General features: G+C 47.4%; 1 protein-coding gene across 5 annotated transcripts in view; it reads right to left on the bottom strand.

Annotated features, from left to right (window-relative positions):
- Positions 1 to 11,310: 11,310 nt before the first annotated feature.
- Positions 11,311 to 13,914, bottom strand: part of Vapb (VAMP associated protein B and C) — a 41,022-nt gene continuing 38,418 nt past the window's right edge. For all 5 annotated transcript variants that reach the window (XM_034494879.2, XM_076930336.1, XM_076930335.1 and 2 more), the window contains one exon: positions 11,311 to 12,670. In XM_034494879.2, coding sequence (XP_034350770.1) covers positions 12,512 to 12,670 — 159 coding nt within the window. In that variant the 3' untranslated portion in view covers positions 11,311 to 12,511. The remainder of the gene's footprint in view (positions 12,671 to 13,914) is intronic.

The following is a 13,914-nucleotide window of genomic DNA, read 5'->3' as shown; positions in this document are numbered from 1 at the left end:
ACACAGCTCTCGGAGGCCCATTAGCTACCAGACTCTGCCTAGCAGAAGACATTGTTTCTTTGCTTTTCTCTAAGCGAATGTGTTTAATCTCCCAGCGGTACCACGGAGCCGAGAAGCAGCGTGTGCTGCTGACGCGCGGCTCTCAGTGTGTCCTCTCCCGGGAGCTAGGGTGACTCAGGCGCTGGCTGGAGCCTCTGACGCAGGTGGAATTGCATTAGGGCCCTGGCAGGGGCTGGTGCAAGGCCATTAGTCACAGATGAGGGCTGGGGGCTAGGGTTGTTCCCACTTACAGAAGTGGGCTTTGGGTGGCAGCTGTCCACCTCCCATCTGCTCAGAGCCAGTCACCTGAAGAGATGGAAGACCCACTTCCACAAAGGACAGAAATCTACTCTGGAGGACTACCCTACTGTCCAGGCAACCCTCTCCTCCATGACAGATATTCTCCGGTCATCCCTGTTTCCCAACAGCGTTCCACCCACTCCTTTCAGCTCCTCTGGCTCCTCCAACCCCTACCCAGCAGGTTGTCTCCCCCCCCCACCCCATCTCCATCACCAACCACATCCTGTTTATTCACACTGAGCTTCAGAACAGCAAACCTTCTGTCAGGGTCCCTGCTGGGCCTCCCGTGCAGTATCACCTGGCCCTGCAGGCAGGAGCTTGGCGAACACTGGCTGAATGAATGGGTAAATGCCCTGTCACATCTGGAGTCTCAGGATGTGGCTATTAAGTATCTACAAGGCCTCCACACGCTGGCTTAAAGCACTCTCAATACTGCTTTTTCAGAAAGGAGGGACAGACATGGGACCTGGAGGATACTTGGCTTTCTTGAGGGTGGTTGTTTTAGAGGTCAAGAATAACTCCTACCTCTCAGATCAGCAAGGTATGGGGACCTGACTCGGTCCCAAGCACCCCAAGGGACTGAGAGGCCCTGAACCCCATGAAGGAACCATAGGTCCATCAAGCCTCCAACCGTGGCTCTGAAGCCCTGCCCCACAGCAGGTGACTAGTGGAGGGCTCCAGCCCCCAATGAGAAAAGGATCTCCGAAGCAGGAATCAGTGTGTGCAGACCTGTTGAGGAGAGCCTCCTCCCAGTGTGTGGCACTTCCTAGGGGCTTTTAGTAATCAATACCTTAGTCCTGGGGTATCCTTTTAATCTCTTAGATGAAGGAAAAAAGTAGCAAGCAAAGGAGGTTCCCTTATTTGTTAAAAGAAATGCAAGGCACCTCAGGAGGAGGTCTGGCTCTCCTACTCTGAGCTGAAGAGAGTAACAGTCATGTCCCTCTCTCTCCACTTCTTTGGTTCTAGGCTAACTAGAAAGGGAGAGGAGAATGTGGCCAGCAAGTTGGGAGTGAGGCTGAGCCTGGGATAGGTGGTAACTCATCCCAGACAGTAGGCCTTGGAGAGTTCAGTTTGTAGGTGGTCAGGGTGAGGCCCAGAAGCAAGCTCATGTGTCACAGGTCTGGGTTTGGAGAACTGGCTTCCTGGCCAGCTCAGGACAACAGAAGACTATAAGGGTTGGGCACAGGGCATCTCTGAGGTGCTCCTAACTGTGTAAAAGCAGCTGCACCCACTAGAGACAGAGAAGAGCCAAACATTCAACCCCTTGGATTCAGTGATAACCAGGAGCAGAATACCATGCTGAAAATCACACGGCCTGTGAATAAAACCCCAGTGTTAGATGTTGCACAGCAACCTGCTGTCCATGGCTCCCACAGTGAAGTGAGCAAGAGCCTGCAGCCAGGTAGCAGACGGAAGATTTTAACCTTTGAAATATACACAGGCCTGCTACACCACACAAAGCCCTGCATTTGACCCCTAGCACCACGAAAAACAGAAAAACAAAACAAACAAACAAACAAAAAAAAACCCTGCCTTTTCTAATTCCTTTTCAGGAAAAAACAAAGATGTAACTAAGAACAATTTTGTCCCTAGAGGAAAAACAATCTATATCTGTTAAATATGGTGACGAAATAAGAGGGACAGGAGTTCAAGGCCAGCCTCCTCAACCTAAGTTGGATATTAGCTTGGATGACAGGAGACCCTATCTCTAGAAATAATTCCCAAACACACACACACACACACACACACACACACACACACACACACAACTCAAATGTATATACATATAGCTAATGACATGTATGTGTGTATGTGAATATGTGTGTGGGGGGGTGTGTTCAAGAAGCAGTTGCCACTCACAAACTGGGAAAGAAACAAATCTTGAAAATTACAATATGCAGAAGGCAGAGACAGGTGGATCTCTGTTAGTTGGCGATCAACCTGATCTATATAGAGGGTTTCAGGCCAGTCATGGTTTTATTTTGCTCTCTCTCTCTCTCTCTCTCTCTCTCTCTCTCTCTCTCTCTCTCTCACACACACACACACACACACACACACACACAAAGAAAAGAAAAGTCAAAAGATTGTAAATTACAGTTGAAAGTTTTCCCAGAAATAAACAGTAGAATTTGGGGTGACATTAAAGGGGACCATTAGAAGTGGAATGAAGTTTTTAGAATCTCCACAGGCATGGTCAACCTTGACTTTTATACTCAGTACAACTATTTAGTCAAGTGTGAGGACAGAATGGGACAGTTTTCCATATTTTTCTCAGAAAAATTATGTCCCACATATGCCTTTTGCAAAGACCTGATATGGATGTGCTTTTACAAATGAAGTAAAAGAAGAAAGACCTAGCTTTCCCAAAGAACTCCATGTCTTACCGGGGGAATATCTGCACACCCATGCTTACTGCTGCTCTATTTACTATACAAATAAATAAGTAAGTAAATAAAATAAATTTTAAAAAATGGAACCAGATTAGATGTCCATCAACAGATGGATAGATACTAACAATGTGGTGCACAAATGCAATGGAATATTATTCAGCTGTAAAGAAAAATGAAATTGTGAAATCTGCAGGGAAACGGATGGACCCAGAAAGCATATTAAGCAAGGTGAGAGAAAAGGAATGCATGTTCTCACTCATATGCAAATCCTAACCTAAGTTGTATATATGTTTAGTTTATATGTAAATGGGTATAAGTATGAACATACTTTAAAATTTATATAGGAGACCAAGGGGCTAATAACAGGACATAAGGAAGAACAGAGTGCAGGCAACAGACACATGAGTCCTGCAGATGAGCTAAAGCTGTTTTTTTTTTTCCCTAATTTCAATTCGGTTAATACATTCTTGTGTATACGTTGCATAAATGAACAAAGATGTAATTGATATTGGAAGTGTAAACCCTAAGTGAAGCCCCTGGCTTTGGAATGGGTATCCTAATTGTCCAGAAGTTCACTGAGAACATGGACTTTGGGGAAAAGTCTGAGATGGTTCCTTAGACCTGCTGGGCACTGTTTTCATTTAGTCAATTAGAATACAGCAATTTTATTTTTCAAAAAAAAAAAAAATACAGTAAGGAAATAGTTAAATAAATCAGAAAAGGAAAATGGAGACCTAAAAAAGAGGAGATGCAACCCAAAAGAGAGCAGAAGAGATTTACTAATGACAGTAAGTAAAGTGCATGGGATATCGGGCATAGACGGTGTCTGGAAAGGCGCCTCCAAAGACAACTGGGAAAATCAGTGTGTGTGAGTGCAGACTTACCTGTCAGGGTTTAGTGACAAACTCATTGGACAGTGAAACCTAAACCAGAAAGACACTAAGATTCAGAGACTCCAGTGAGAACTATGGGTTATAAATAAAAGGTTGCTCCACAGCACGGCTGTCAACAGTACTGTGCATGTCCACAGAACAGGGCACTAACACAGCCAAAATCTATGGTATCAATCTTTGAAAGGAAGGGGGAAGGAAAGCTGTGCTTGGGACACGGTTGAGAGACTATCCACCTCCTTATCTTTCATAATGGAAAAAAAAATCAAACAATAACAACAATAATAATATCCTGAGTTCAAAAGCCATTTATATGCATGATATTTGGAAGTTGGCTAGTCAGGAGCAAGTGCTTGGCCTGAGGGGCAGGGAAGCCTAGGTTGACACTGCCTGCTGATTTTCATTGTGTGGTCATTGGGCAGCTTCAGCTTTTATTATGGACACAAGCCTTGGCATAAACAAAACAAAGCCAATTCCATACCTGTCTATTCGTGTGTGTGTGTGTGTGTGTGTGTGTGTGTGTGTGTGTGCAGATTCTCATTAGAGAGATTGTTAATGCTTTGAGGAAGCAAGACAGTGGACTCATGGTTTGCAGAGAGAGAACACCACTAACAGGAGAATGTGACACCGGACATGGAATTCAGCCTCTACCCTGAGTCTGTGGGAAGCACAGGAGGAAGGAAAAATGGGCCAACAACCGGGATCTGGCCTTGGGCCATCAGCCCTTCCTCACAAGTTGGCTGGCTCGATACTGGTTGCTGGTTTTATTATTACTAACGGAAACTATTTCCCTTGGTCAGGAGCCACACTTCAGAGCAGCCGCATGACTGCAGGGAGGGTGGAGGCACAGTGGGGCTTGGCTTTGAAACGCCTTCTGCCTTCCTACACATTTTCTTAACGGCTTTTGAAGTAGCAGAAAGGTCCATTTTTCAAAAGGTCTGTAGCATGTATTTTGTGTTTCTCCAAACTTTTACTCTTTCTTTTCTTCTTTGAAGTGATTTTAGTGGTCAAACATTGCAAAGAAAACAGAAACAGAAGTTCTACTTGAAAAAAAGAAAGCTTGGATTGTAAGTGCAATTCTGGGGTGTTTTCAGTGTCTAATGGGCACCCCACTTCCATTATAGGACCCAGCAAGTTCACAGGTGGCAGCTTCATCCCTAATGCATTAACAAAAGACCCTGAGAGTCAGTGGTTACTTCTACAGGATAGCTCCACTGCCCCAGTCCCCATCCTGACCGCCAAGATACCCCCACCCCCACCCCATTCTTTATCCCTCCACCAGGAGCAGGGATATAATTTTGCTTTTGATTTGCAATCTTGCTGAACACCATGGGAAAAAGACCTACAAAGACTCGGGGGACACAAGCAGGTTTGGGCCAGTGCAGTCACCGAGTTATGGGTACAGATGGAGGTCTGAGTACTCACTGTTGACCCTGAGGGTCATCACCCAAGACAAATCACACACACACACACACACACACACACACACACACACACACACACACAAACCTATGCCCTTGGCTGCAGTCTTCCCATAACAATACGTGACAGCCCTTTCTACAGTACAGTCACAAGCGTCCCTGCATCCCTTCTTTGTCTGTCAGCTAGAGCTGCCTGCCCTGTGTAGACAGCTATTCTCCCACCCTCAACCTGACTCCACTGTGGGTCTTCACGGGCCTTCAGTCAGAGTCTATTGACATGCTCGGCAGCTTACCTCAGGCAAATGCAGGCCAAAGAAAAGCAAGCTGTGTACAGTGTACATTGAGCTATGCGCACAGCTGTGTGAACCTGTGTCCTCATTCGTATGCATGTGTGCCCGACAGAGTGAAAGTGCCTGCTTGCTGAGAACCAAAGTCAGGTTTGGAGAGCAAGACTTAGGTGCACTTTTCAGAGGAGTAAAGGCCAGTAAGGGGATGACCAGTCAGCGAGAGGACAAGTGTCTCAGAAGGACTGAGGCAGCAGTGCTGTCCTGGAGGTGGTGGAACCAGCTACTTAACTTCAAAACACAGATTTCCCTTCATCATTCACCTTCTACAGGATAATCCCATGTCAGGGCCCATTCACACAGCAAGAGCATAAACTGCTTCAGGTGGCTGAGTTCTGGGTGCACTAGACAGAGGGAAAGTACCAAGTAACGACAGCAACTCTGTGTGTGCTAACACAAAATGGTCTCCAAGATACATTTCCAAGAGGCCAGCTGCATGGCAGAGCAGGTGGAAGAATTCAGACCTGTCTCTGGAGAAAGGGTCGTGGAGAGCTGTCTTGGTTCTGTGCCCTCTAGCCTGTGCCTTCTTAGCTTTTGCCTGTGTTACTTTCCCAAAAGAGGCTAAAACTGCCTCGGGGAATGTTTACACACAACATTGGGACTCTCAAGTCTGTCAGGACTCAAAGGACAGAGGCCAACTCACCTACACTGGTGGTGACAACAGCCTTGACTCCCCTAACAGGAAACTGGAAGAATGCAGAAGACCCCATTTGGAGGGGTACCTCACTCCTGGGATGTTCCTCAGAGGCAAAATGAGGAAGCTGATCTAAGTCATCTTAAAATCTGGGTTCTGGTGCAAAGACCTGTGATTTTCATTTAATCTGATCACCACCACCACCACCCCCCAAACCCCCCACCCCCAAGAAGCAGGGAAAATGCAGAGCAATGGCTCCTGGCACATTGTCTGCAGCACACCAAACAGTCTCAAGTCATCTATTCAAAATAATTACACACGAAATCACCACTTACATATATTCAGAGCACACAATTTATTGGATATTATATGGAGACCGCTCGTTTGAAAGTTTATACCGCACGCAGCAGGACAGGTTTCATCAGACCAGTACACAACATGTGAGAACTCTGGGTGAATGGCTCTTTTGGTGTGGATACTGGAAATCTGTCTCCTTCCCTCTGGGAAATGTAAAGTCAGCCATAAAACCATGGATTTATCACACATCAGACAACCGAAGTGCACAACGAGAAAGAGTCCCTTCCTGCTCGGATTCTGTGAATGAGTCCCGAGATCAGAACAGGAAATACAGCTTAAAAGCATAAAGGAGAGATCAGGAAACAAAGGCGTTCTAAAACATCCCTTAAAACGCTCAGTCCCTAAAATGTTGACGTATACGGAGGTCAGAACTGACACGCACAGTCACAGGCTGCAGAGATTTTTTTTTGGAGATGAGAAAGGATGTAAAATCAGATGGGAAGGCATGGATTACTGAGACTGTTTCTCCTCCAAAAAGGAGGGGGCAGTGACAGGAACATTATCTTGTGTTTATTACAGGAAGTTCCAAATGCCAGCAGTTCATATATCTTACTTAAAAACCAAAAAAAGAATAAACAAAAGAAACACTAACCAAAAAAAAAAAAGAGGCCGGGTGCATTCTGCATTCCACTTAGATGGCTGACCAGTGAAACATAGTCGCTAAATGACTCCTGCTGGTTATCTTCTGAGCACCTCGCCGTATGGAAAATAGACAGAGCTATAGGAGAGTCTGCTACATGGATCATGAACAGAAGGCAGTTTTGTACACATGGTTTCACTATTACAGACAATAAATTCTGATCTTTGCAGCCACGTAAGAGATTTAATGGCAAAAGGCATCTTTTTTTTTTTTTTTTTTTTTAAATGCTGCACAAGAGGGCTAGCAGCTGAGTTTAGTTTACTTCTAAAAAGCAAAGAGATGGGAATGCAGGCAGCCCGTCCATAAAAAAGATGGAAGCCTCTCTGTGTTACAGGGAGAGCTGGTGAGTCAATGTACGGGGCGTGCATGCTAATTCATCACGTCTGTGGGTCACGTAAGCTCTGCGCTCTTGTTAGCATGGAGCCTTAATGGGGTTGTGTTAAAGATCTGATTTGTCTCCCATAGTAGGTGTCTTCTGGAGGGAGACAGAAAGGAACAGGTAATCTGTTTTACTTTGGCCAGGCATGGCTTTTGAGCATCTGGGAGATGGAACTGCACTGCAGCCTCACCATGCAATGGCCCCGACAGCCACTGAGACTCATCAGGATGCAGGTGGGGAAGCTGGGCAGAGCATCCATTCTGCACCCACATCCATTAGCGAGATGATTAAGCCCGCATCTGCCCCTCGATGCAGTTCAGCAACTGTAATAGGGCATTGTTACAGGACCAATGCTTTTGGTTCGAAATAAACAGCAGTATTTACAGGCTGCAGCGCTCACTCAGTGCCTCGCAGCCTCTCTCCTTCCCAGAGACATCTTTTCATCAGTGGAATCCACTGTGGCAACATTCCAAGGTAGCATAACTGCAAATGTTTGTGGTGGGGTGGATAATGGCTGTGTTATTACTGTTAGTTTTCCTTCCTTTTCTGTAGAGCAGATGCACACATCTTCTAATACATTAATTCCATTAAGGAAAAAAAATTAAGGTAATTATTGTATTCACTGAAACTACCTCTCCTCCACCTTCCCCGCGTATCTCTCTGAACCATAATACATAGACATTTTTGTGTGTGTGCTATGCCTTTGAAATTGTTACACATACCTATGTACCCAGAATCAATGAAAACAGCATCCACACTGCTGTGGAAATGGTGCTAGTCTCCTCCCTTAGGGGTCTGACTCCCTTATACACCCCAAATAGCAAACATTTTTCATGGCAGTGATCATCGAGAGCTGGGAGGCAGGCAGCGATCCACTCACAATGCCCAAGCTCCTGTGACAGTCGCCTGTTCATGCATTTCTCCACAGGTTTAGAGAGAGGCACCATGAGCTCAGCTGCTTTCAAACCTCAATAGGCCACTTCTATAATGCCAATTTTAATGAACTTCTCTCATTCACATTTAATTTACAAGTTATGAGGAGCCTCCAGACACAGCAGCCTCACCTCACTGAGACACAGTGGTAATTTTCTTTCTAAAGCTCCCACAATTCCCCAGGCACATGGGCAGTGAACAGAATGGAAACGACCATATGCATTCATCACATGGGATGTGTTCAGGACACACCAGAGCCCTGGCTCTTCCTGCTCAGCCTGGAAACACTGGCTGGATCAGGGTAGCAGACAACAGGGCTGGCAAGCTGAGGTCCCTGGAGCAAATACTTCCCTCCACCGTGTACCCTCCACTGATTTGCAGATCTCCAAACAAATGGGAGATATAGGCTGGGGCTGATTTAGTTCAGAACTAAAAAGTTGCCCACCTTAATGCACTAGGGCTTTTGCATCCCTGTGTACAGGGCAGAGCCTAACATGATGTTTTGTGAGGTTCTCTGTAGCCAGGGCAGTGTTGACAAAGGTACCTACAGTAGTAGCTCTGTCTGGGGAAAGAAAAGGCCTTCTTCGCCTTCTTCTCCATATCCAATCAGGCCAGGGAACCCCCGAAGGAGCCAGCAGGACACGAGTGATAGCAGGGCCTCCCTCTGTTGCAAAGGGCACCCATTCATCTATGCTCTGCAGGGCATTTTTAAACACAATTGCATTTCTGCTTGGCTTTTAGAAGCATTCATTCTTAGTAACAGCAAACAAGGCCAAGTGTAACTAGGATGAGTCTGGTGCCTGCCTTCTGGTTACTACAAAGTTTTACTCATCCCCTCTGTCACCGCAGACAGGGTCCACAGGAGACACAGCTACCTCAACAGCAAGGGGAGCATGGGCCTCTATACTGGAGAAGGCCTGGGAAGGAGAATGTCACCCAGGTATGCAGAATGACCTAGATCACAGGACCAACTGTCCCGTGTCCCAGTTTCTCCCTTATAATAAGGGTTTTGCAAACTGTAACTGGAAATCCGCACTTGGGCCAGTTAATTTTGAGAAGCCTGAAAATGACAAATGACACTGCATTTTGGCGTGGATTCTGAGTTTGAAAACACCAAGATCTGTGTGTAAAAAAAGACACAGGCACCATTTGGGAACTGTCAGGCTGCTTACACAGGGCACATATGCTACACACAAACACACACGCACACAGAGGGCTTGTTTTCAAATTAATCTGGAGGGGCTATTTAGCTCTGGCTGCATTCAGTTCTGTCTGACTCAACACAGCCTGCAGGCTGGGTCCTGCTATCTTCACACAGCAATGCTGTTCCGAGGATTTGTTTGAAAGCGGTTAGCTTTTCACGGCTCACTGGAGGCTCTTCATCCCCCTTCTGTGTTATGTAGGTATAAGCCGTCTCTCTAGGCATAAACTGTCCACTGGTAAAAATCAATTTTGATTTTATCAGTATTTATTACTGCTGGTGCCAGCAGTTTAAAAGACCAGAGAGGGAAAACATGCAAAGTAGGAGGAGAAGAAAATTAAAGTCAGAGCCTCGCGCGGATGGATAACAGTGCTCGCTGTCTCTAAGAGGTGCTCTGTCTCTTTCCAAGCTTAAATTACCAACTTGGAAATTCAATCAATAACAGTTGGTGGGACTCTGCTACTGCGTCTGTCTGTGAGCATGGTGGCTGGCGCTTGCAAAGCCAGGACACTTGATAAGGAGGGCAGCGGGCCTGTAACCACGGAGGACTTGCCCTGGCTGCCTCGTGGTTGCTGTCCTACTAGCTCTCAGCTTCACACCTCTCGGAACACTGGACTCTGTCCTCTTTGGAGAGCACACTCGTGGTACAGAGTGATGCTTGCCTCCTCTGGGCCTTACTCAGGTTTCTCTGCTCTGAAATGTTCAGAAAAGACACCCCAAATGTGCACAGCTCTCTTCAGAGACTCTTTCTGCTGACACCTCTCTTCCAGCATTCTTTAGTGACGAGTGACTCAGAGATTTACCCACTCTGCCTTGCTAACCTCCCTAGAGTTCCCAGCTCCTTGGTCAAGAAGCCCCAACAACTACCACAGTCGGGGCCAGTTGTCTCTCCGAGGAAGGGCTTCCGAGGGCCAGACAAAGGAAGGATACCTTTGTATCTGAGGTTTTTGCTGTTGCTGCTACAGCAGAATTGCCTGCAACCTCTGGCCCCTGAGAGCATTCTGACAGCGTATACACAGCACACACAGTCACCTTCCACTGCCCAAGCTACAGCAGCTCCCACAGACACACTCTAATCTCGGCAGCTGGCTATGCTTCTCAAGAGTTTTTCTGGCACATAGAGCCATCCCTTAAGAACACTTGCAGCCCCTAGCTCTGGTGTCACAGAGCTAGATGGCACCTCAGGTCCTGTCAGAGGCCCTGAGTTACTCCATTCTCAAAGGCTGAAAAGGATGACAGCAGCACTGTCAACTGCTGAACCTCAGTCCACCCAGGGAAGCAGGGTGGCAGCTCAGACCTCGAGGCTCCGGTGGAGCTTCCCTTCCTCGGTTACATGGAAAGATCTGGAAACTCAATGATAAGGGGCAGGGCAGGGCTGCTCAGCACTGCCTCGGGGACCTCGGGCTGCGCAGTCTCAGCTGTTTCCAGCTCCCAGTTGGCTACTCAGGCACGGCAGCAGTGTGATCCCAGGTGTCAAAGCCAGTCTTTAGATGGCTTGTCCTCTCAGACCCAGGCCTGTCACTGAAGGGCCAAAGTCACAGAAGGGGAAGGATAGCCGGCCTGAGATGGCTCCTGTTGTTAAGATAGGCCAACCAAAAATATAATAATAAAAGTAATAGTAATATATATGTGTGCCTGTGCACACAGATGTGTGCCGAGTCAAATCATTACACATGTGGTTCCCACTGATGGAGCTCATTTTAAAACCAACCTTCCATAGCACGCTAACGATGATTGATAATAATAACCCCACACACAGCAAATGTGACAAAATGACAAAAGGACTCTTAATTTGGGGCTTTATTTTAATCTCTTCCTTTAAGATGCTACATAGCTGAGCAGAACTGGATCGGTCTTTTATGGCATGAAATTAATTCACAGTCAAGACTCTTTATCACCAGCAGATGGATTTGCTGAGGGGCTCCCCCACCCTCACCCCACCCCCCTGTGCCCTTCACCCTCTGCAACCTGACTCATTCATCCTGAGAAGGGCAGGTCAGCCCTGCCCTGTGTTCCAGAAGGATGAGTGTTAGGGGAGGGTGGGAAGAACAATCTAGAAGACTGGGTAATCCAGAGCTGACTGTCAATACAGAGAGCATCCCTCCTCTGGACAGCTGTTACTGACCTACAACAAAACACCTCCTGACTCAGACCCTCCCCATCCCTCCTCAGACCCCCAGAGCCAAGAGCCACAGAGCCCACAGCAGCAGCTCCTCACTGGTGGTCTGTAGCACAGGTGACTCGCAGGCTGCAGCACTCACTGCCTGTGCTCTGGTGGCAGCAGGAACACATGAGATGAAATACATGAAATAGGTTAAATATGCATCAACCATCTCCGATAACAACTCAGTTTCACTACTCCAGCCAATGGCAATTTAGCTTGGTCCCTTCAAGAGAACAGAGCACAGACTTTGATTTCCCCATGCTGGATCCATCGGTCCACTCATGTCTCTCCCATGCAACCTACAGGTACACAAGATGGGGCCACTGCACAATGCACTTTGGCTCCTGCAGTTCTGTAGACCCGAGGAGACAATGCCTGGACTGAACAACAGGCCTGGGGAAGCCACCTGGGTAAGAAGACAGCACACCCCACCTCGTAGGACTCCCTCTCCCGTGGGCCAGCCCCAACCTGTGAGGAAGAGCTTCTTGCTTTAAGAGAGGTGATATAGCAGCATGTGCCAAGGCCGACCCGAGTTTAGCAGGACAGCTACAAGATGCCACTGTGGTTAATCACGGCGTCCTTCAGCCACAGACCATGCTCTCCCCATCCATTCCCTATACATTTTTAACTTTCTAAAAGATCATTATATTATGCTATATTTGTGTGTGCATTTGTGTGTGCATGGGGAGGGGTATTTAAAGGCAAGACCTGTGAGATGCCGTCATACATTAATTTCTTTTTACGCATGGTTATGATAAATTTAAATCCCATGGTGTGGTAGATCCATCAATCCAATCTGCCATCCTTTGCATGCGGCCTCTACAAGGCAATCTTCCCGATAATGACACCAACGATAAAGAACAAAACCACCAGAGCTAGCAGCCTGGCACTGAGGCCTTCCTCCTTCCCGGTGGCAGCCAGAGCCGCCATGGGGCTGTTGCTCGGCAGTGCCTTCCTCATCCGAAGCCCGTCTTCTTCCTGGGGGAACAAGTGCACATTTGAGAAGCAGCTCAGGGTTTGGCAGACACAATCCAGCCAAACTACACTGTCAGGACCTTCCTGAAATCTGTTCCTACCAGAGCTGCAGGTTCTCTCTCTCTCACACACACATCCCCCCAGCTCTCCATGAACACAGGAAAAGGTCTTCAGAGGGGCAGCCAGGCTTTTTAGCCATGTCTTAGCCTCACCTCTGTCTACCTGCAGGTCTGACCTCTGCCCTGTCTTGAACCCACAAGTTTGATCAGTCAACTCATCTCTGGGTGAAATCTCAGGTATTCCTAAATTACAAACCATAGCCAGCTGTCCAGTGGGGACCTACATACCCTGCAGCTCTGGTGCTTTGGAAAAGGTCTAGGTGGACCTGTCAATCAGGTATCCCTTCGACTTTTAAACACATACAATGAGCATCCGTTGTCATGACAGGTAAAGAGGAAAACCTTTTAACTAATGTGGCTTCTGGCTTTCAAGGCACACAGACACCAGACCACACCGACCACAGTCCCCAAGATAGGTGAGAAATAAAGTGTCTGTCTTCCTTTGATTCTGCTGCCCCCACCTGAAGGCCCTGTAGGTTCCTCTAATGGCCCTTCCCAGGCCCCAGTTCTGCACAGGGCCAGCGCCAGGCCCCTCCATCCTGATGCTGTCCCCCACACACTGCTGACACTCTCCATCCTTTTCCTCTGCCTCTTTCTTATCTGCCAAATGCCAAGTGGAGTCTCCCTGTGATCTGCAACTCTCCACGGGCCTACTAAGGACATGGGCTGTAACCATCACTGTCTTGTCTCTCCCTCAGCCCCACTAATAGGAAGCTCCCCAGGGCAGCCTGCTCATAGCTGAGCCCACAACGCCTGGTACACACCAGATCTCACTCAACAAGAAGGCAATGTCTGGCAGGATAAAGCACCCCCCACCGCCCCACCCACATGCACGTCAAGATGGCTCTGACATTATTTTAGAGACGTTCTGCTCGTGGGCAAGGCCAGAATCACAGCACAGTGATGAATGAGCTGCAGCATTCAGTCAACTTTAAAGAAATGGGCACAGCAAAATGCAGCATTTATTTTATTGGGTTTATATAGAAGCCATCCCCATCTATAGATCACTTTAAATGGAGCAGAACTCTGTTTCTAAAGAGAAACAAACTCAAAGAGAAGCTTCTGCAAAGACGCTGAGGCCAGTTCCAAGCTGCCATCCTCCTGCATCTACCTCAGAGCTGAAGCAGG

The sequence above is a fragment of the Arvicanthis niloticus genome, chromosome 2 (genome assembly GCF_011762505.2).
Source record: "Arvicanthis niloticus isolate mArvNil1 chromosome 2, mArvNil1.pat.X, whole genome shotgun sequence".
NCBI classification, from domain to species: Eukaryota; Metazoa; Chordata; class Mammalia; order Rodentia; family Muridae; genus Arvicanthis; species Arvicanthis niloticus.
This window is presented reverse-complemented; position numbering and strand designations above follow the sequence as displayed.